At 40.3% G+C, this 23,007-nt stretch overlaps 3 protein-coding genes and 1 long non-coding RNA gene across 10 annotated transcripts; 1 reads left to right on the top strand and 3 right to left on the bottom strand.

Annotated features, from left to right (window-relative positions):
• Window positions 1-6,075: 6,075 nt before the first annotated feature.
• On the bottom strand, window positions 6,076-10,847 carry LOC138190540 (uncharacterized). Of its 3 annotated transcripts, none has more exons than XR_011176557.1 (4): window positions 10,724-10,847; window positions 7,434-7,613; window positions 7,146-7,200; window positions 6,076-6,881 (listed from the first exon to the last, which is right to left on the bottom strand). It is a non-coding gene; the product is annotated as an uncharacterized lncRNA (long non-coding RNA). The 3 variants fall into 3 exon arrangements; XR_011176558.1 differs by lacking the exon at window positions 10,724-10,847 and adding an exon at window positions 8,181-8,342 and having other exon boundaries at window positions 7,434-7,925; XR_011176559.1 differs by lacking the exon at window positions 10,724-10,847 and adding an exon at window positions 8,181-8,342.
• Window positions 10,848-11,135: 288 nt separating this feature from the next.
• On the bottom strand, window positions 11,136-12,882 carry LOC124215205 (uncharacterized). Of its 4 annotated transcripts, XM_069134136.1 has the most exons (5): window positions 12,757-12,882; window positions 12,578-12,659; window positions 12,119-12,361; window positions 11,876-12,051; window positions 11,136-11,672 (listed from the first exon to the last, which is right to left on the bottom strand). In XM_069134136.1, exons 2-5 carry the CDS (start codon window positions 12,637-12,639, stop codon window positions 11,575-11,577), a joined length of 579 nt encoding a protein of 192 aa, XP_068990237.1. In that variant the 5' UTR covers window positions 12,640-12,659; window positions 12,757-12,882; the 3' UTR covers window positions 11,136-11,574. The 4 variants fall into 4 exon arrangements, 3 of the variants coding, with proteins under 3 accessions (XP_068990237.1, XP_068990236.1, XP_046474255.1); XM_069134135.1 differs by lacking the exon at window positions 12,757-12,882 and having other exon boundaries at window positions 12,578-12,745; XM_046618299.2 differs by lacking the exon at window positions 12,757-12,882 and having other exon boundaries at window positions 11,136-11,333; window positions 12,578-12,745.
• Nup214 (nuclear pore complex protein Nup214) lies at window positions 12,823-18,478 on the top strand. Of its 2 annotated transcripts, none has more exons than XM_046618279.2 (5): window positions 12,823-12,979; window positions 13,395-13,688; window positions 13,813-17,758; window positions 17,848-18,046; window positions 18,361-18,478. In XM_046618279.2, exons 1-5 carry the CDS (start codon window positions 12,977-12,979, stop codon window positions 18,386-18,388), a joined length of 4,470 nt encoding a protein of 1,489 aa, XP_046474235.2. In that variant the 5' UTR covers window positions 12,823-12,976; the 3' UTR covers window positions 18,389-18,478. The 2 variants fall into 2 exon arrangements, with proteins under 2 accessions (XP_046474235.2, XP_046474236.1); XM_046618280.2 differs by having other exon boundaries at window positions 12,832-13,083.
• On the bottom strand, window positions 16,353-22,521 carry IntS4 (integrator complex subunit 4). The gene is made up of 7 exons (XM_046618282.2): window positions 22,176-22,521; window positions 21,561-21,988; window positions 21,121-21,447; window positions 20,735-20,996; window positions 20,210-20,672; window positions 19,534-20,023; window positions 16,353-19,407 (listed from the first exon to the last, which is right to left on the bottom strand). The coding sequence occupies exons 1-7, from the start codon at window positions 22,224-22,226 to the stop codon at window positions 18,669-18,671; spliced, it is 2,760 nt and encodes a 919-aa protein (XP_046474238.1). The 5' UTR covers window positions 22,227-22,521; the 3' UTR covers window positions 16,353-18,668.
• Between the last annotated feature and the right edge of the window lie 486 nt (window positions 22,522-23,007).

Genomic DNA, 23,007 nt, shown 5'->3' with positions numbered 1-23,007 from the left:
TTACGTCGATATAGTGCGCCAAAGAATTGATTCCAGCACTTTTCAAAATCGCGAAAATTTTCGCCAAAAACACAAAGGGCTTAGCCTTACTTTTTTTTTGGGCAAAAAACTTTTGGTCTCAGATTCGATTTAAATGACCCTATTTTGACTAATTGGACCCCCAGGAACTCAGAAAACGCAGCGAAAAGAGCGTAGGACCAACAGGAGAGAAACGGCGAGCAAGAAAGCACCTGATGAAAAATGTCGAAATTTCAGGTTCTGGTTTTTTGGCTGTAACTTTTGAACCACCGCTCGCAGCGTATTCCGACTGCGCCCAATCGATTTCTCTCGCAAAATTACGTCGATATAGTGCGCCAAAGAATTGATTCCAGCACTTTTCAAAATCGCGAAAATTTTCGCCAAAAACACAAAGGGGTTAGCCTTACTTTTTTTTTGGGCAAAAAACTTTTGGTCTCAGATTCGATTTAAATGACCCTTTTTTGACTAATTGGACCCTCAGGAACTCAGAAAACGCAGCGAAAATAGCCTAGGATCAACAGGAGAGAAACGGCGAGCAAAAAAGCACCTGCTGAAAAATGTCGAAAACACAGGATCTCGTTTATTGGCTGTAACTTTCGATGCGTTGATCGCAGCGTATTGGAATTGCGCCCAATTCATTTCTCTCGCAAAATTACGTCGATATAGTGCGCCAAAGAATTGATTCCAGCACTTTTCAAAATCGCGATAATTTTCGCCAAAAACACAAAGGGGTTAGCCTTACTTTTTTTTTGGGCAAAAAACTTTTGGTCTCAGATTCGATTTAAATGACCCTTTTTTGACTAATTGGACCCCCAGGAACTCAGAAAACGCAGCGAAAATAGCCTAGGATCAACAGGAGAGAAACGGCGAGCAAAAAAGCACCTGCTGAAAAATGTCGAAAACACAGGATCTCGTTTATTGGCTGTAACTTTTGATGCGTTGATCGCAGCGTATTGGAATTGCGCCCAATCCATTTCTCTCGCAAAATTACGTCGATATAGTGCGCCAAAGAATTGATTCCAGCACTTTTCAAAATCGCGAAAATTTTCGCCAAAAACACAAAGGGGTTAGCCTTACTTTTTTTTTGGGCAAAAAACTTTTGGTCTCAGATTCGATTTAAACGACCCTTTTTTGACTAATTGGACCCTCAGGAACTCAGAAAACGCAGCGAAAAGAGCGTAGGACTAATAGGAGAGAAACGGCGAGCAAAAAAGCACCTGCTGAAAAATGTCGAAAACACAGGATCTCGTTTATTGGCTGTAACTTTTGATGCGTTGATCGCAGCGTATTGGAATTGCGCCCAATCCATTTCTCTCGCAAAATTACGTCGATATAGTGCGCCAAAGAATTGACTCCAGCACTTTCCAAAATCGCGAAAATTTTCGCCAAAAACACAAAGGGGTTAGCCTTACTTTTTTTTTGGGCAAAAAACTTTTGGTCTCAGATTCGATTTAAATGACCCTTTTTTGACTAATTGGACCCTCAGGAACTCAGAAAACGCAGCGAAAATAGCCTAGGATCAACAGGAGAGAAACGGCGAGCAAAAAAGCACCTGCTGAAAAATGTCGAAAACACAGGATCTCGTTTATTGGCTGTAACTTTTGATGCGTTGATCGCAGCGTATTGGAATTGCGCCCAATCCACTTCTCTCGCAAAATTACGTCGATATAGTGCGCCAAAAAATTGATTCCAGCACTTTTCAAAATCGCGATGATTTTCGCCAAAAACACAAAGGGGTTAGCCTTACTTTTTTTTTGGGCAAAAAACTTTTGGTCTCAGATTCGATTTAAATGACCCTTTTTTGACTAATTATACCCTCAGGAACTCAGAAAACGCAGCGAAAAGAGCGTAGGACCAACAGGAGAGAAACGGCGAGCAAGAAAGCACCTGATGAAAAATGTCGAAATTTCAGGTTCTGGTTTTTTGGCTGTAACTTTTGAACCACCGCTCGCAGCGTATTCCGACTGCGCCCAATCGATTTCTCTCGCAAGATTACGTCGATATAGTGCGCCAAAGAATTGATTCCAGGACTTTTCAAAATCGCGAAAATTTTCGCCAAAAACACAAAGGGGTTAGCCTTACTTTTTTTTTGGGCAAAAAACTTTTGGTCTCAGATTCGATTTAAATGACCCTTCTTTGACTAATTAGACCCTCAGGAACTCAGAAAACGCAGCGAAAAGAGCGTAGGACTAACAGGAGAGAAACGGCGAGCAAAAAAGCACCTGCTGAAAAATGTCGAAAACACAGGATCTCGTTTATTGGCTGTAACTTTTGATGCGTTGATCGCAGCGTATTGGAATTGCGCCCAATCCATTTCTCTCGCAAAATTACGTCGATATAGTGCGCCAAAGAATTGATTCCAGCACTTTTCAAAATCGCGAAAATTTTCGCCAAAAACACAAAGGGGTTAGCCTTACTTTTTTTTTGGGCAAAAAACTTTTGGTCTCAGATTCGATTTAAATGACCCTATTTTGACTAATTGGACCCCCAGGAACTCAGAAAACGCAGCGAAAAGAGCGTAGGACCAACAGGAGAGAAACGGCGAGCAAGAAAGCACCTGATGAAAAATGTCGAAATTTCAAGTTCTGGTTTTTTGGGTGTAACTTTTGAACCACCGCTCGCAGCGTATTCCGACTGCGCCCAATCGATTTCTCTCGCAAAATTACGTCGATATAGTGCGCCAAAGAATTGATTCCAGCAGTTTTCAAAATCGCGAAAATTTTCGCCAAAAACACAAAGGGGTTAGCCATACTTTTTTTTTGGGCAAAAAACTTTTGGTCTCAGATTCGATTTAAATGACCCTTTTTTGACTAATTGGACCCTCAGGAACTCAGAAAACGCAGCGAAAAGAGCGTAGGACTAACAGGAGAGAAACGGCGAGCAAAAAAGCACCTGCTGAAAAATGTCGAAAACACAGGATCTCGTTTATTGGCTGTAACTTTTGATGCGTTGATCGCAGCGTATTGGAATTGCGCCCAATCCATTTCTCTCGCAAAATTACGTCGATATAGTGCGCCAAAGAATTGATTCCAGCACTTTTCAAAATCGCGAAAATTTTCGCCAAAATCACAAAGGGGTTAGCCTTACTTTTTTTTTGGGCAAAAAACTTTTGGTCTCAGATTCGATTTAAATGACCCTTTTTTGACTAATTGGACCCTCAGGAACTCAGAAAACGCAGCGAAAATAGCCCAGGATCAACAGGAGAGAAACGGCGAGCAAAAAAGCACCTGCTGAAAAATGTCGAAAACACAGGATCTCGTTTATTGGCTGTAACTTTCGATGCGTTGATCGCAGCGTATTGGAATTGCGCCCAATCCATTTCTCTCGCAAAATTACGTCGATATAGTGCGCCAAAGAATTGATTTCAGCACTTTTCAAAATCGCGATAATTTTCGCCAAAAACACAAAGGGGTTAGCCTTACTTTTTTTTTGGGCAAAAAACTTTTGGTCTCAGATTCGATTTAAATGACCCTTTTTTGACTAATTGGACCCCCAGGAACTCAGAAAACGCAGCGAAAATAGCCTAGGATCAACAGGAGAGAAACGGCGAGCAAAAAAGCACCTGCTGAAAAATGTCGAAAACACAGGATCTCGTTTATTGGCTGTAACTTTTGATGCGTTGATCGCAGCGTATTGGAATTGCGCCCAATCCATTTCTCTCGCAAAATTACGTCGATATAGTGCGCCAAAGAATTGACTCCAGCACTTTTCAAAATCGCGAAAATTTTCGCCAAAAACACAAAGGGGTTAGCCTTACTTTTTTTTTGGGCAAAAAACTTTTGGTCTCAGATTCGATTTAAGTGACCCTTTTTAGACTAATTGGACCCTCAGGAACTCAGAAAGCGCAGCGAAAAGAGCGTAGGACTAACAGGAGAGAAACGGCGAGCAAAAAAGCGCCTGCTGAAAAATGTCGAAAACACAGGATCTCGTTTATTGGCTGTAACTTTTGATGCGTTGATCGCAGCGTATTGGAATTGCGCCCAATCCATTTCTCTCGCAAAATTACGTCGATATAGTGCGCCAAAGAATTGATTCCAGCACTTTTCAAAATCGCGAAAATTTTCGCCAAAAACACAAAGGGGTTAGCCTTACTTTTTTTTTGGGCAAAAAACTTTTGGTCTCAGATTCGATTTAAATGACCCTATTTTGACTAATTGGACCCCCAGGAACTCAGAAAACGCAGCGAAAAGAGCGTAGGACCAACAGGAGAGAAACGGCGAGCAAGAAAGCACCTGATGAAAAATGTCGAAATTTCAAGTTCTGGTTTTTTGGGTGTAACTTTTGAACCACCGCTCGCAGCGTATTCCGACTGCGCCCAATCGATTTCTCTCGCAAAATTACGTCGATATAGTGCGCCAAAGAATTGATTCCAGCAGTTTTCAAAATCGCGAAAATTTTCGCCAAAAACACAAAGGGGTTAGCCATACTTTTTTTTTGGGCAAAAAACTTTTGGTCTCAGATTCGATTTAAATGACCCTTTTTTGACTAATTGGACCCTCAGGAACTCAGAAAACGCAGCGAAAAGAGCGTAGGACTAACAGGAGAGAAACGGCGAGCAAAAAAGCACCTGCTGAAAAATGTCGAAAACACAGGATCTCGTTTATTGGCTGTAACTTTTGATGCGTTGATCGCAGCGTATTGGAATTGCGCCCAATCCATTTCTCTCGCAAAATTACGTCGATATAGTGCGCCAAAGAATTGATTCCAGCACTTTTCAAAATCGCGAAAATTTTCGCCAAAATCACAAAGGGGTTAGCCTTACTTTTTTTTTGGGCAAAAAACTTTTGGTCTCAGATTCGATTTAAATGACCCTTTTTTGACTAATTGGACCCTCAGGAACTCAGAAAACGCAGCGAAAATAGCCCAGGATCAACAGGAGAGAAACGGCGAGCAAAAAAGCACCTGCTGAAAAATGTCGAAAACACAGGATCTCGTTTATTGGCTGTAACTTTCGATGCGTTGATCGCAGCGTATTGGAATTGCGCCCAATCCATTTCTCTCGCAAAATTACGTCGATATAGTGCGCCAAAGAATTGATTTCAGCACTTTTCAAAATCGCGATAATTTTCGCCAAAAACACAAAGGGGTTAGCCTTACTTTTTTTTTGGGCAAAAAACTTTTGGTCTCAGATTCGATTTAAATGACCCTTTTTTGACTAATTGGACCCCCAGGAACTCAGAAAACGCAGCGAAAATAGCCTAGGATCAACAGGAGAGAAACGGCGAGCAAAAAAGCACCTGCTGAAAAATGTCGAAAACACAGGATCTCGTTTATTGGCTGTAACTTTTGATGCGTTGATCGCAGCGTATTGGAATTGCGCCCAATCCATTTCTCTCGCAAAATTACGTCGATATAGTGCGCCAAAGAATTGACTCCAGCACTTTTCAAAATCGCGAAAATTTTCGCCAAAAACACAAAGGGGTTAGCCTTACTTTTTTTTTGGGCAAAAAACTTTTGGTCTCAGATTCGATTTAAGTGACCCTTTTTAGACTAATTGGACCCTCAGGAACTCAGAAAGCGCAGCGAAAAGAGCGTAGGACTAACAGGAGAGAAACGGCGAGCAAAAAAGCGCCTGCTGAAAAATGTCGAAAACACAGGATCTCGTTTATTGGCTGTAACTTTTGATGCGTTGATCGCAGCGTATTGGAATTGCGCCCAATCCATTTCTCTCGCAAAATTACGTCGGAATAGTGCCTGAAAGAATTGATTTCCCCACTTTTCAATATCGCGAAAATTTTAGTCAAAAATGCAAACGGGTCAGCCTCACCATTGGATGAACAATATCAAGACAGTTGCTCTCATGGGCTTAGATGTGACCACCGAAAATTGCTCTGTGAGATATTTCAACGGAAGAGTAGAGAACCTATTGCAGAACATCAGAGAGTTTCCGATTTCGACATGATGCTGGCTGCATTTACCTTCCGAGTAACACAGTCTTCGCAATGGTCAGCCCAAGCCAGCACTTGGCCTGAGTGTACTTACCGACTTGTCGGCGATACAAGAAATCATTGATGAGAATAAATATCTTTCAAAATTCGTAGCAAACCAGTGATTTATTTAAAGTATAGGTACCCGAGAGAAGAATGTATACATAGATCATGAATAAAAATAGGCCAGATGTAATAATGATGCAGAGACCAAAATGTATAAATGTATATGCGGTCCATGTACAACATTGATATATATGATTCATTCATGATTAATACGTAATGCATACTATAAATTTTATAATTTTATAAGAAACATACTAGATGATCTACTATAATCAGCTATAATATGACAATAAAATAATTGTTCGTTTTGATATGGGATTCAATTTGACACGCAGTCCATATATTCCGTAACATTAATATTCAGAATTAGGAGTAGGAATAGGAGTAGGATCAGGAGTTGGAGTAAGATCGTAGTAGAAGTAGTAGTGAGATTGAAGTAGAAGTAGGAGTAGGAGTAGAAGTAGGAGTATAGGAGGAGGGTAGAGGCGGGTAGGGTTGGGTAGGGTAGAGTACGGGTAGGGGTAGGGTAGAGGCTACCCTCCCCTCCCCTTACCCGCCCCGCACTACTACTTTCACTCCTATTCCTACTCCTACTCCAACTCCTACACCTACTCTAACTCCTACTACTCACACTCCTACTTCTACTCCTACTCCTATACCTAAACCTAATCCTACTCCTACTTCTGCCTACTACCCGTTACCACCTTCCACTACCTCCGTCCTCCTCGTCGACCTCGTCCTTCTCCTCTTCCTTCTCATCCCAGTCCTCCTCCTCGCCTTTGTCCTCCTCGTCCTCTTCGTCCTCTGCCCTGTTTTCCTCATCCAAACACTTTCAATCACGGCCTACCACCTGAGGTTATACCTGGAATACTAATAAATATTTTGAGTATTAGAATACATTAAAACTATTCTGTAATGATCGATATAAATTTTTGATCGACACTCTTCACCAAGAAGATCATGAGAAAATTATAGAAAATTATAGAAATTTTATTAGCGCATCGATAGCTACTAAATTTGAGCTTGCGCGAAAAATGAATTGAAATTTTTTATTGTAAACATGACAAGTTCAAAAAATTATAGATACAATATAAATACGATTGCCATTAAATATTATAAAAATGTTAAACTCACCGAGCACAAATCCTCGTCTTCCTCCTCGTCCACCTCCGACCACCGCGGGTTATACCTTGAATTTTAATAAATATTTTTAGCAATAATTAGAACATATCCAAAATATCGTATAAGGATAAATATGATTTTTTTCATTTGACAAGTTTGACCAAGAAGATCATGAGAAAATTAGAGAAAATTTCAGAAATTTTACTAGCGCATTGATAGCTACTGAATTTGAGCTTGCGCGAAAAATGAATTAATAAAATTTATTGTAAGCATGATAAGTTTAAAAAAAAATGTAATTACAATTGCTATCAAATATATAAATGTGTTTCGCTCGCCATGCCGAAATCCCCGTTCTCCTCGGCTTCCTGGTCCTCCTCCTCGTCCACCTCGATCACCCGCAACCACCCCTAACCACCTCCGACCACCGCCAACCACCGCCAACCTCCTCCAACGACCACCGCTAACCACCTCGGGTGATACCTTGAATATCAATAAATATTTTCAGTATTCGAACACGTCAAAAATATTATTAAATTTTCGTTGGTTGTAACAGTCAATGATGCCAAGATTCAATTCATGAAATGTAGCTTTTATTACGACGTTTTGGCAGGACCCCGCTTGCCATCATCAGGTTTCTTAAAAAAATACTGATTGGTGTTGATGTTGTTGCTTGTTGATAAGATGATGTGTGATCCTTGTGGAGGCATTTTGGATGTGACATCCGTATGTGGATCCAATTCAATTATAGATGATGTTTGAAGTTCGTGACTGTGTTTTTGTGACCTGCGATGACTGCCCAAAAAATTCTGGTATTTGTTTCACAGTATACAGAATGAACACTGTCTTTGTGAATGTGCTACAAATGACGTTTAAACGTGCGAGTAAGTATAACGTATTGTGATTTTATGACAATAAATTTCGTCAAAAAATACCGCAGAACTATCAGCTAAATACTGACAGATTTGAAACACTACGCATAGCAATTTTAGCTCTAATTGAACGACGTTATCGTCATGTATTCCTATGTATACTATGCCAACCACTCACCAATATCAATATCTTGATCCTGGTCGTTCGGCTTTTTTTCCGATTCAAAATGTTATCTGAAGCATGCATATTGTTTTGATAGTACAAAACATGACGTTTTTAATTATCAAACTTGTCAACTTGAAAGTTACTCCGGAAGGTCAAAAGTCACCAGGTCAAGGACCTGGACAGCCAGAACTACGGAGCGCTCATCTTGGAAGTCGAGTTTCACCAGGTAGCGGACCTGGAGCGTATAAACTACGGAACGCTTGTCCTGGAAGTCAAGTTTCACCAGGTAGCGGACCTGGAGCGTAGAAACTACGGATCGCTTGTCCTGGAACTCGAGTTGCACCAGGAAGCGGATCCGAAGCGCAGGATCCAGGAGGTAGAGAACCCGGTACTCGAAATCTGCGGAGCGCGATTCTCAGACGACCGCTCTACCGCGCGGTTGTTTCCAGACTGAGGAATTTGGCTAGCTGATTACTACAGATCGATGACGACAAGAGAAAAAAAATTTTGGGTGACGTCACTTTCTGAACATCCGACATCCAAACTTTCGTTTCGAACTTCAATACTATGTATGATATGATATGATGTATAATGATTTTAGTTTTACATATCAGACAAGAAATACGCACTTTACCTTTCTTACCGATTTTAGACTCAAGCGGCTAGGCCCTAGGATGGTCAGCCGTTGACTAAAGATATATTCTTGAGTTAACGGGTCAGCTAATAACGCTGCCGTTCTGCGACAGTCGGATGATAAAAATTTTTGCTCGTACGTTTCAAATGCGTGTTAAAATACACTCGTAGTTTGAAAAAGCTTCGTTCTTTCTCTCCCTGTCACAAAAAAAGAAACAAAATGCTACAAGTCACCTTTTCAGATCTTCAAATCAGGATACTGCATTAAATACTGTCTCATATACGGAGCATCCATTTCATCTCGATCGAAATTAGCGCATCCGTGATGTATTACAGTTACTCTGAATTTTTTTCCATACAAACACTTTCCGAAAAACAATTCTGCTTCTCTACCCAACGTAGATACTTTACTTGCGACTAGCTAAAACAGCTAAATAGTTCTTAGAATAATTATGAATATCAATGCCATGGAATATATGTATGAGCAAGTGGTCGAGGAGGACGAAGGTGGTCGGAAGTGGTCGGTCGTGGTTGGAGGTGTTTGGAACTGGTAGGAGTTGCTAGGCGTTGGCAGGGGGTGGTAGGGGGTGGTAGAACGTGGTCGGAGATGGTCGACGGAGGCAGGGGGCGGTACGAGGTGACAGGAGGTGGTAGGAGGTGTTAGGTGGTGGTTGGAGGTGAACGGAGATGGTAGGAGGTGGGTAGAGGTGGTAGGAGGTGTTTGGAGGTGGTTGGTGGTGATTGACGGTGGTCGAAGAGGTCGTGGACGATGAGGATGCCGAGGCGGGGGCGGCAGTGGTCGGGGGACAAGGTGGTCGAGGAGGACGAAGGTGGTCTCAGGTGGTCGAAGGTGGTTGACGGTGCTTGGACGTGCTCGGTGGTAATTGGGGGTGGTTGGCAGTAGTCGTGATGGTCATTGGAGGCGGTTGGCAGTGGACGCCAATCTCAAGCTTTCAGGGCGCACTCTGGGCCCACTTGCCCGCCGTAAAGTGGTTACAAAAAGTTACCCAAGGGTATCCGTCTTTATATTCTTCAGTCAACGCTTCTGGTCCGTCCGTTGCTTGCAGCGACTGCAGAGCACGGTCTTACATACAGATTTTTGCAACGAACTGAAATTTGAGTAGTGGGGGTAGCCGCGTTATTGTCCAAATTTTTTTGCCACTACTGGCCACTACGCAGCGCTGTCAGTTATTCATAACATAACAACGTAAGGTTATTTGTGTATGAGTATCAAAAAGATAGGTTAGGGTTCCGTCAAATAATAATAATAAGCTTATGAATAACTCGTAGCGCCGCTCTTGGTGGCCATAAGTTGTACTTTTGTTTCGGACCTGAACTGATCATCCCCCACCACGTTCGTTGCAAGACCTGTATGTAATAGCGTTTTCCACTGGTTGCACTGAGTGTGAACTGAGAGCGCGCTAGCGGTAGACTCGTATTTCCAGCGTGTTCCACTGGCAGCTCGGGTGCGTGAATTTAGCATTGAGCGCGTAAAATATTGCACTGAAATCGGGAGTCGGTGTCAAAGTAGTGCAATTATGGCTGCAGATCGTGAAAGAGTCGAAGTAGATGCTGTGACAGCAACCCTTTTATTAGATCTAATTTCATCTTCGTCTAGCAGTGATGATGCTTGCTCGAGCCGAAAGATAGAGAGATTCCCAAAATTTTAAATTTCATAGGAGTAATCCACAGCATGTCCGATATCGAAGTATGGATACACATTTTTTCAGCTTCTAGAGGTTAACTGCTAGGTATATTTCAGGAGATTGGGACAACTTGACTTGCTGCTTATTAATTTTTATCTTTTCAGCGGAATTGTCAATATTTTTTGCCCTTGTATGCTCGTGTTTAACATTTGTGACATTTATTTACAAACAAAAAATTACCGTTGCGTTTGTTTAATTGGCTTCATTATCACTTACTTGAAAAACTGCCAGTCGCGCAGTCGGTCAAGTAACGTCACATTATTTCTGATTTAGGAGAAATTATGATCCAGTCTGCCTTTATACGTTTTACGGCGTGTTCCACTCAGAAGGTTTGCCCCGATGCCGGCACTGATATATATATACACTGGATTGGATATTACCGTATACTCTACGTGTAAGCTCGTGTGTCCAATTGAACACTTGAATTTCCGCCATCTTGTACAGAAAGTTGTCACAGAATGCGCGCTAGATTTGAACTGCGTAAAATATGCTATTTAAATCTAACGATATATTCGTCACACAAAAAAGTTTTTGACGAGTAAAATAATGTTTGATACATTAAATGAAGAACAAATCATTTTTTCGAAGGTATATTATTATTTACAATTATATGATGTAAAAGATCATTAAATAATATGACGAAAAACTTGTGTTTAAGCGTGATTTTTCTTTATGTTCAAAAGAAGTCCTCAATTCTAAGAAGTTTCCGTCCATTATCCTTTATCCTATGGTGGGCTGAATTTCATACGGATTATTCAAAAATTTGTATAACACTAATTCAACCGTTAGGGAATCCATTTACCATCCATTGATCATCAAAGTGGAGCTTAAGACATGTAAAAAAAGTTTTGAATTAAACTATATCGAATTGGGTGAGTAAAAACTTTATTCAAAAATATGGAGAATAAAACATTCCTTGCAAACGTTAAGGAATTTTTATAGAGTTGCATGCGATAAACCACAACAATATAATTAGTAGTATCAATCCACAATCCATTCACATGAAGAAAAAGTTACAAGCACAATCAAAAGAAAATAAAAAAGATGTACATATCTGAGCATGCAAATCAGGTACAAATGTGTAGGTGCTCATGTAATTTGGTTACATTCACTGTGGTGGGCCGATCGGATTCATCCTGAAATTCGGTCTGCTGCAAGTTTTCACCTACAGATAAGTTACTAATAAATAACGACAATGGAAATACACAGAAATGTGTCACACACGATTTTTCTGTAACAGAGCACTTTATAATCTGTAGGTAATTAACCGCTTCGACGACATTGACGCAATAGTGCATCACATCAACGTGTCTTTATGCACACTGAGTTTTCTCTGACCTAAAAGGGATTAATAGTTTCAGATCTTACCAAATAACGTTGGGATACTGCCTTTTCGTAAAGTTATATAATTTTTACTTTTCTTCTGAAAGCAAGAGAGTTCAAAGTGGTCGGAACACAGAAAGCTATCACTTGATGGAGACCACGGACCAATGTTTATATTTGCGATCCACTGCTTCATAATATCAGGTTCATCCAATGGGAACCTACATAACAAGCAAAGTTTAAATTTATTAATTCACACGTTATGTTGCATTGAGTAACGGTACTTACTTGAAGAATGAATAGCCACGTCCATATTCCCTTAATCGGTGACAAGATGAACACTCTGATTTTGGGTTGTCAAATATAGTTGGTACACTGTTCTTTTTCAATGTAATTAGGAATCCTGTCCTATCAAAGCAGTCATTTGTAAAATGAGCCGAACACAATGTGCTATTTCGGTTTGGCTTCCAGTCCTTCCTCTTCATTTCTTTTAACCACTGCTGAAGGCGCAACACATCTTTCACGGGAAATCTACATATCGAATTATAATTTAATCCCTGAGTCAATAATACCCGAGTTTTCAATTTCAATTATAATAAGATCGGTTCATAATTCAAATATTGTGAATTTTTACTGACACGATTCGTACGTTATAATACTCGTTAAATATAATTAGTAAATACTTCGTATGCTGACATAACCTCTGCAAGTTATCATTTGCAGAACGCTTCAGCGTTGTATACTCACTTGTGAAATGATCGCCCACAATATTTTGATTGCTTTGTTTTGCAAAAAACGCAGGTACTCATTGTTACCTCAATAATTGTTACTGTAATTTTCCAACACAATCGATTATATACACATACATATATCACGTATATATTTATATATATCTGAAGTGACAAGAATCTGTACAAAATGGCTACCGTTCAATTGGCGTGACGGCACCACGCTTAAATCCAATCCAGTGTATATATATATCAGTGGATGCCGGGCGACGTATGCACGGAACGACTGCCCCCTGTTCGAGCCAGTGCGCACTCAAGTGCAACCAGTGGAAAACGCTATAAGACCGTGCTCCACAGCCAACCTAGCTCCTGCCCTTCCTATCCCACTTTCGATGTTTTCATCCTCATTGATTGGTTAATGGTTAGTCCAATTTTTACTCAAAGGCGCTATAACGTTACAATCAAAAACTTTATTTAATGATAATATAAAAAATGAAGGCGGCACCGGAGCCTAAGGATGTACTGGTACGCTTTTTCTACTATACATGTCTTTCAAATATCCATTTAACAATCTACAATTCAATCGTCAATCATAACCTCAAGGTTTTTTAATTCCCAGTTCAACTTAGATTGATAAAATGAATATAAACAAAAGTTTCAATTGATAACATAAATGTAATATTAGTTGCCATCATTGTGTACTCTAATTGTAACGCTACACTATAAACTATTCATTGAAATTATGGCAATTCAGAGTTATCAACTTTAATTGTACATGTGTAGTAATTAACATTTATTACTGTAGCGTATACAACTGTTATGATGCATTTTTGCAGGAATTTCAATTTAAACAATCCACACATTGGAAAATATCAGATGGATTCAGCTCAATCCCTGTAGCTTGTAGCCTGATTGCAGTAGATGGGAAACGTGGATTGATTTACACAGCTTGCGACCACAAAATCATAGTCCTGAAAAGTGGCCACAGTCTGGACAAGGAATGGAGAAAGGAATTTGTTATGCCAGCAAAAGTTACTTGCCTTGCATTTAATTGCAATTGCTCGTACTTAGCTGTTGTTTTTGATTCTCCCACAGCTTACATTTACAATGCTGCTTCAGTTGTACAACAGGTAGATTTAAAATCTAGAAATAATTTCATTTACTCCACAAAATCAAAATATGAACTGAGGATACTGTTGTGTCCGAACTTGTAATAACAATCTATCTATTTCACAACTATGTGAATATTTACAGCAATTGGAGCTCCTACGAGAGATCAAATTATCGTCCTCATATAATGTCCATATTTTGGATCTTCGTTGGAATCCTTGCATCTCTGGAATGTTATGTACAGTAACAAGTGATCACTCTATAGGCAGTTTTAATATATCATCTGACAAAAATTCATCAGTTCTGACAATATTGGAAAAACTAGAAAAGTTAGATGTGCTCTGTGTGGCTTGGAGTCCCAAGGGAAAACAATTAGTAGTCGGAAGCAAGAATGGAAGTTTGCTACAGTTGAAACCAGATTTAAAGGCAGCCAGAATCATTGCAGGTCCTGATCCGAGCATCGGCAGTGTCATTGCTCTTTTATGGATCAGCAGTTACCAATTTTGCGCTGCCTATTTAGACCCACAAGACTCACGAATTAATGTCCTCATTATAGATGCCCCCAAAGGTGAATCTCAGGGCATCTTTACTTGTTATGAAGATATAACTTATAGCGTGCCCGATGTTGAAGGAAAAGAGGGCAGTCCGCCCCGATACTATTTTGAACATATTGCTGAATGGGGATTAATTATTGCTGCTAGTAGTACCAGTAGTGAAATTGCTGTTCTTGGCTCACTAGATAATGGAACAACATGGCAGCAATGGCAGTTAGTTGACAGTGGAAGAGCTCAGCTACCTCTTGTGCGAACTAATGAAACCTTTCCTGTTGGCCTAGCAGTAGATAGAACATCTGTAAACAAGCTACCGTGGGGTGGAGAGGGCTCAACGCTTCCCCACCCTGTACCTATACTTCATATATTTGGAACTTCCGGGCAACTCTGCAGTTTTCATATGGTAAATTTAATGCCAGGAATTCCACCAGTCTGCTCTCCTCCGACTGAAACTCTTCCATTGTATAGTGAACCACACCCAAGTCTTGCTCCTACAGAAATATCATTTAATTTGGATGGCAGAGTCACCAGCACTCCACGACCTAAACAAATTGAGCCGATCATGGATCGACCAACATCAGCTGTAACCACAAACGTATCTCCGAAGACCTCAGAAGTTTCTATTCCACAACCGCAAACTGAATTGTTTGTAACAAAACCCCCTATTGAGAAAATTGAAGTATCATCGAAAGTAGACACATCACTAGTACCCAGAAAGGAACTAAAAGAGACGGAAAAAGTCAGCATAGACAGTAACGTATGTGTTTTGACATACGAGGAGGTATGCAATGATTTTGAAAAAGAACTGAGTAGTCGTAGGGAAACACAGTCCGTAGATATCGGCTCGCCAGGCGAACGTACGCAACTTATTGAAAAATCTGAAAATATGCAACGCTTCCTAACAGATTTACAGGAAACAACTACTAGTTTGACAAGTGACATCAATTACTTAAAAGCTTTGTTATTGCAGACTTTTGCCTGGCTGGAAGAAACGAAATCTAAATGCTCTTCTAAAGCTTCAAGTAATCCCCAAAATCGAGGAAATAATAATAAGCTGAAAGAATTGCAAAATCTTGTCTATTATATTCAGTCTCAATTGGAGCAAGCTGCAAGAGCCCTAGATTACGAATGGTTCGAGCATGTAAATAAAGAAAAAAATAAAATGAAAGTACCGAGGCTTGATTTTGTTCATCAAATCATGCTTCAGCATTCACAATCTATTGCCAAAGTGGAAAATTTGATTCAAGCTCAGGTTAAGAAGTGGAAAACTCTTACACGTAGAGATATTACTTCTTCATTAAATAAATCCTTGGCCGATATGTCTCTATCTTCATCCGTCAATAACAAAGCTCCTAGTGGTGCTATAGAGTACAAATGTAAAGCAATTGCACAGAGAAATTGCAGCTTTACCTGTGAGAAACAACGCACTTTGAGGAATTTGTTGAACCAAACCACGATAAAGATAATTAAAGCAGCAACCCCTTCAGAAATTCAGGATCGCTTGGAGGCAACAATATCTTCTCTGGCAATGCAAAGTCCACCCAAAGAAGTACAGAGACGTAAGAATGTCTTAATAGAAAAACTGATGCGGGAAGATGCACTACCTGCACCTCCACCTATCCCAGCTGCAAAAAGTCCCTTAGCATCTTTGGATCAAATTGTCGCCAACATTGGATCTGTTGGCATTCAGCCAAACCTTAATTTGCAGAATAAAGCACCAGCCTTGATCGGAACACCTGCTTCCACTCTACCAATCAAAACATCTCAAGTTGGAGTCAAACCTAGTAGCACACAGAATAAGTCCACAGCATCCATTTCTCTTCCGTCGATCAAAGTACCACAAGTGGATGGCAAAGCACGAATAGCTGCTACATTAGTAGCATCGCAAACCCCATCAACAGCACAGTCTGTACAAAGCAAGCCAACTTCTGCTGCACTATTTGGCACACCTCCTACACCTCATACACCTCAAAAACCCATAACTGGCATCCCCAGTGGAATGAAATCTGTGACAATATCAGAAGTATCTCCATTCACATCTTCTGCTTCTAGATCATCGGTATTGCCATTGTTGCCTCCTGCACTGATGCCAACTACAATCACAGCTATTAATAAACCTTTTTCAAAAATTGACACTCTTCCATTTAATTCTGTTATTGCTAAAACTGAGGCACAGCCAACATCTACAACAATATCTACCTCAACAACTACACCAATAGTAGTTTCCACTTCTATACAAACCATCCCACAATCCAGTGTTAGTTTTATGTCAACAGTTCAAACACCAGCGAGCCAAGCGTCGACTTATCCCATTACACTGAAAACATCAAATAGTTCAGTCACCACACAAAGAGCATTAACGACTACAACTTCGGTAAACGTAACAACGTCACAAATCGCGAGTTTTTCATTTGCAACTAAACCTGCAAGTAATACGCCTTTTTCATTCGCCTCAAAATCAGTAGCCAGCCCAACATCAAGCACAGCTCAGTCGTTGGATCTATCAGTCATGGGGTTGGACTTACAGACTTCTAATACTTCGATTAAAAACGTAACATCAACAACAACAGTGGCGGCTGGTGGCTTTTTTGGATCTGTTGGGACGTCATCACCTGGATCAATATTTGGTGGAACTTCAACTATCTTGAAGGATAAGCCAGCAAATCCAATTTTTGGGAATCCTCCTGGGTCTTCGCTGTTTGGCGGGGTCTCAGCGGGTAGTAACATAATATCTTCGTTCAGCGAAAGTGCAACACCTGGTGCGCTAAAGCTACCAGTTTTTGGTAATAGCCCCACTGGCCTAACTGCACCTATTTTTGGTGGATCTGCTGCAAACCCGCTGAAGTCTGTTTCTGGTGAAACACCAGCTGTATCCACAGCTACATCAGGATTTGAAAATTCCGCTAATTTACCATCAGCTTCAGTTTTTGGTAATGTTTCTACCACCTCCGACACTCCATCAATATTTGGAGGTAATTCTACTGAATTTTCAAGTGCACCTACTTTGGGAGGAACTACCAGTCCACCGGCATCAATTTTCGGCAAAGCTAATAACAGTCCCATTAAACCACCAATATTTGCTGGTGACTCTGTTAATTCTTCGACACCCTCCGTTTTCGGCAGACCTCCCGATGCTGAATCATTTACGTTTGGTGGTATTCCAGCTAATTCTACACCACTACCAGCTTTCGGAAGTGGTCCCACAATTTCCACGAGCCCATCAATGTTTGGTGGAGCTATTTCTAATCCCCAAACTGCATCAATTTTTGGTGGTACAGCTCCAACTCCTTCTACCTCATCAGTCTTTGGTACTGTTACACCGTCAAATCAATCAATATTCGGAGGGGCACCTGTAATTCCTACTCCTACTACTAACATCGGCTCAACTTCACCTACACTGACGGCTACTGCACCAGCATTTAGCCAAACAGCAACTTTTGGTGCCAAGCCAGCATTTGGATCCACTTTTGGAGCATCAAAACCTATATTTGGCGGCGGATTTGCAAATACTGCATTTTCAGGTGCTACACAACCTACAAGTAAGCATTTGCTAATTAGTTGATGAATATTTGTCAAAAATATTTTGTCAGTGAACAATTCCATTCAAGTAAAAATATCTGAGTTTCAGCTGCTTTCGGTGGGTTTGGCACGCCATCGCCATTAGGAGCTAACTCCGGTAGTATCGGCAGCAGTTCAATGCAGAAAGTATTTGGTGAAAGCAGTGGAAGTAGTACCTTTGAAAATCTTGCCACTCAGGAAGGAGGATTAACTTTTGGCAATTTAGCTCAGAAGCAACAAGAACCAGCAGCCCCACCACCCTTTTCAGGGTAAGCAAATTATCCTTAAAATGTTTTATGCGTTTCTGAGAAAGATATCAATACGAAAAATTAACATATTTTATTCACTCAAGTGTGCTGATTTGTATCAAGAAGAATATCGCGCTCAATTCAACTTCGAATATGTAAAATGCTGATATCTTAAAACTTATTTGATAGCATTGAGGCATAATTGAGGGTAAATACCTTAGAATATAGTTAGCTTGGATCAAAATTAAACAATAATCCCAGAATACTATGATCTGAATATCGTTACATGATTTGATAAATTCACTTGTTTTGAAATCAATTGGTTACTTTTCCAGAGGAAGCTCGTTCCAGAGTTGGAGATAATGAAATCGACTGTGACCACATCAAGATTCATCAAGATTATCCCAATATACAAGTCGATCCGATAAGTCTCTTTTTATAACATGTATGAAAGTCTTGTAGTAAAATATTTGTACGACATTGTTGAAAGTTAAGACTATATTTTTAATCACTATAGATATAAGATTTTGTATTAATTTTAGTGTCAGATGTTATGAAATTATTGTTATGGTCTTTAAATAATAATTATGCTTTTATGCGCAAAGCATATATGTTTATTGATTGTCCAAAATATCATATTCATTTAGATACCTCTTTTGATTGGCTTGGGAGAAACAGAAACTTTGACAGGCTTGCACAAGTCAATAACACATGGATCGTCAAGTGGAGGATGCGTGCAAATAGGTGAGGATGGAACAAGAAGCGATAATGAAACTTCCACGTTACAAGCTTCCATCCACACTTGATGCGAAAGTAGTACAGTTGTCCTAAGTCTGTATTCACTTTGATTAGTGGTTTGAGAACGTAAATCAGATTGTCGTGGTAGTAGTAATTGTATCTGCTGATCAGGATGGCGTAGTTTGATACGTAACATTCCCGGATCTCGAAGATTTAGAATCTTTGCTGTCAAAGGAATGCCTAATAGCAAACCACCCGTAAATTTCAAGGCAGCATCTGCGTCTCCTCTCGGCTCTTCGATGATAGCACGACAGACACGAGTCATTGTAGATGGTCTTGGCAGCCTTTCCTCTCCTTGTGCAGGAGGTGTTAGCAGCAAGGGTATCAGGAGGCGAGTTAAACTTCCAGGTTTCGCCTCTCCGAGAGAAGGTAATTGAAGAACCAAAGCCCTAGAGAAAGGCGGTAATTTTCTAGAATCAGGTGGAAGAGCATCGGCCTCTGAAAGGAAGTGACGAGCCAGTGGTAACGCACTTCCGGTTGCACCACGTGTTACACGTATCAACTCTACTGCCAGTGCTTTCAAATGGATATCATTTGCCAAAGAAATTTCTTCTACGCCCAAGCCTGTGAACAATCTTTGCAGCCTGAAAATATTTAGACATTGTTCAGTAAAGCTCATTTCTATTTGTGAAAACTAATGAAATAATTGTAAGATCCCAAAATTTATTATGACTATATTATTTATCAACTAATATCAATGTAATATTTACTTTTGGGCATGCTGTAGTAACACAGCAACATTGTTGGTTGAGCTTGATCCAGAAATAGTTGATGAAGAACTTGATGGAGGAGATGAAAGCTCTTGAACAATCGACCTAAGTAGAAGAAGGCACCGTATGTAAAGAGCAGTGAATCGAGCTGCTCCTTCCATTCCAGAATCCATTTCTGCCAATCGATCTAATTCAACACCTGCTACTTCCAACAACTGTGTGTGAACTCTACCATATGGCCTTGCTCTTTCCGCTCCAACGACCATTCTTTCCAAAAACTCCCGGCCTCTTCGATCTCTGGTTTCATCATCCTCAATGCTATCTTTTCCAAGGCTGGGAAATGGTGTAGGAGTAGGTCTTAGCCTAGGTACGAGATGAGGCATAGTATCTCTGAGGTAATGGTAATGTTTTGCAGCATGCTCTGTAAAAAGTGCTGGCATACTTGGACAGTGTAACGCTGCATTGAATATCAGCACCAACACACTGGCATCTGTTTGTACCACATAAGGATATTCTATCATAAAGCATACATCACTTCTCATTTATTGAGAAGAATCATTGAAATTTTTCAGATAATAAGGTGTTTCTAGAAGTCCTAACTAAAACTTATTAACAATCGATTTTTAAATTTTATCCTGGAAGAAATTTTTCACAAAATTAGTACAACAAAGGATACAAGAAGGTTCGTCAACATCAGGTTCAGGCGTATCAAAGAATGGATGCCGACCAAGGAGCTGAGGCACAAGGGGGAGAGTAAGATATGGATGAGAAGCTCCTAGAGATGCTAAACAGGCTCGAATACTTTCTTTGTCTTGTGGATACCGGGCCAGATTATCCAATAATCTATTTACACACATATGAAGACAGTTGCGAGTGGCCAATCGACTTGTAGCCAAAGTGGCATGAAGCCCTTCTCTTACTTCCCCAGAGAAATCTTCCAAAGCTCCAAGTATAGTTTCTAATTGATCTTCCCTAAGAGTGACGCTGGCAGACATTTTACGCAATGATTCGATTGCTCTCAATCGCACATCCTGAATTTCGTCATTGAACATGTCCACCATAAAGTCAAGGGAAGTGCGCGCGATATTAGGTTGCTCGAGAGACAAAGAGCACAAGGCTTCAACAGCAGCTGTACGTACCTATAAAAAATTATTTCCAAAAGTAGAGAATATTTACCTAATACATGGAACCTTATACTTACTTCCAAGAATTCATCTTCCAGTCCATGAATAAATGCTCCACAAGAACCACTCCTTTCTTCAACTTCTGGCCCTTCATCCCCGCCTCTCTTTTGCTTCTTATCCAATGCTTGCTCCACAAATCTGCGTGAAACACCTTTCATCATTCCCAATAAAGACATTGCCGCAGCTCTCACTCGAGGTGACAGGTCACCCATCAGACCACAGATTTTCGAGAATGCACAATCTATCATCCTCAACTCTTCGCCATCTCCTACTATAATGCTATTAATGACAGGAACAGTTTTCAATTAGAAAAGAAATTGATAAATGCTTCATTCGTAATTTTGTATAATCATGTGGTTGCATGTCGGACGATTAGTTAAGAAGTAATGTCAGTATTTCTTACTTATCAGGATACTCCACACCTAACAGCCATATTAGTTTTAATACAGCTCGGCGTACAATCTCATAATCGTCACGAAGGGCATCGCATGTTCCTGAAAATAGACTAGCTGGTAAGCGACATCCCCTTCGCGAATGTAATTCTGCCATAGTCTCGAACGCTTGGGCTCTGACTCGGGGATCTTGCGAATGAGCATAGTTTCCGACAAATTTCAACATCTCATCTGAAGTATTAGCAGTCAGAAATCGTCCAATTATAGATAGGCACCGTGTCTGTACGCCATGCCACGTGTCTGGTAAGTGATCGCGAGCTGCTTGTAGTGCCACACTCCTAGACAATAATAAAGACGTTAGAATGTTAAAGCATTTGATAAATTTAATTTAGATAGGAAATCCCATTTTTAAGTATTGATCGCAATCGCAGTTTCATTTATGATTAAGTACCTGTGAAAATTCCCCAATTTTAACAAAGTAGCCAAGCCTTGACTTTTGACTCTGTGAGATTCTTCATTCTTTAATAAATTTGCTGTTTCTTCCACGATGTCAGCTTTGTCTGCTGGATCTTCTGCGACTCCTCCTAACTCTGCTAACACCCAAAGAATCTTTGCCCGGACAGCTGCTTCTGGTTCATTGGCAAACCTTTCGACAAGTCGCTTTGCTGCTAATGAAACATCTTCCGATTGCACTTGTGCGAGAGAATCAGATATTCGCAAAAGCAGCTGTAATGCATCATTTCCAGCTTTGCATTTATCAAGTAATTCTATGTAAGCTAACGCAGAACTACTATCCCCACTTGCACAGCTGTTCTTATTGCTCACCGACGCAGAGCAGCGAAGTGTGCGAATTTTTTTCACTGGTGGTTCAGTCAACACCTACAAAAATAAAATGAGTTTGAACATGTATGTTATGATTAGAAATTAGAAAACGTAATAATCAGGAATGTATTTTCTAATTTAGTTCTCAATGTTCACTTGATTAGCATGTACGCGTAATCCCAACCTCCAAAGTACAAATAGGGTTATAGGTAGTTTGAAAGAGGTGAAGTACTATGGATCCCACCTGACTTTGGCTGAATTCCGCCAGTACTCGTTTCTTCATTAATGCAGCCATTATTTCTATTAGTCCAGTAGAAATTGTAAACTTTTATATGACCATCTTATGATCATCGTCATCCAAGCCCTGGAATAGAAATCCAGACTTGAATCTAGATTGGCGCTGATTCAAATAATGTGACCACGATATGCCACGGTATGAGAATAAGAGGTGGTCCGACTCGCGCTAGATGCTGTCATTGTTTTGCTAAAGTTCACCAGTCGAGTCCAGGTGTCTCATGCGCCGAAAAGCCACTAACTGCGAGAATATAAAGTACTTTTCCGAACAGTTTGTATTTGTATCCACGCAAAAGTGACGTCATATACAATCTGTCAAGTACACTTTCTAAAAAAAAAAATGATGGTCTTTCGGAGTACCAAACAACGATACTGATGTTATCGAATGCTAATACCCGTGCTGATAGTCGGGTACGCAGCAATACTTTCCCATTTTATTATATCGTAACAACGGGGCATCGAGAATTGCACCTGACAAATAAACGGGTGCGTGAGGAAAAATAAAGTGATCAAACTGGCATGAGCAAAGCGACGCCATTATTGTTTACATTTTAGCTTTTCGTCACGGTAAACGCCTGACGGGAAGTCAGGGGATTTTGGTAAAATAATCACAGAACATTGCATGACGAACAGTTGGACCACCTTATATTCCTACACAGTGCCCAGCTATCGTCCCACCCAGTAAACCAAAACGAATTGAAATGAATTGTATCACTCAAAAACGAAATTGCCGCGAATTAAAATAAATTGAATAGAATCAACAGACCTATGTGCCAATTCTT

This window comes from Neodiprion pinetum, chromosome 3 (assembly GCF_021155775.2).
Source record: "Neodiprion pinetum isolate iyNeoPine1 chromosome 3, iyNeoPine1.2, whole genome shotgun sequence".
Taxonomy (NCBI): Eukaryota; Metazoa; Arthropoda; class Insecta; order Hymenoptera; family Diprionidae; genus Neodiprion; species Neodiprion pinetum.
Note: the sequence above shows the minus strand (reverse complement) of the source record. Positions and strands in the feature narration are given on the sequence as shown.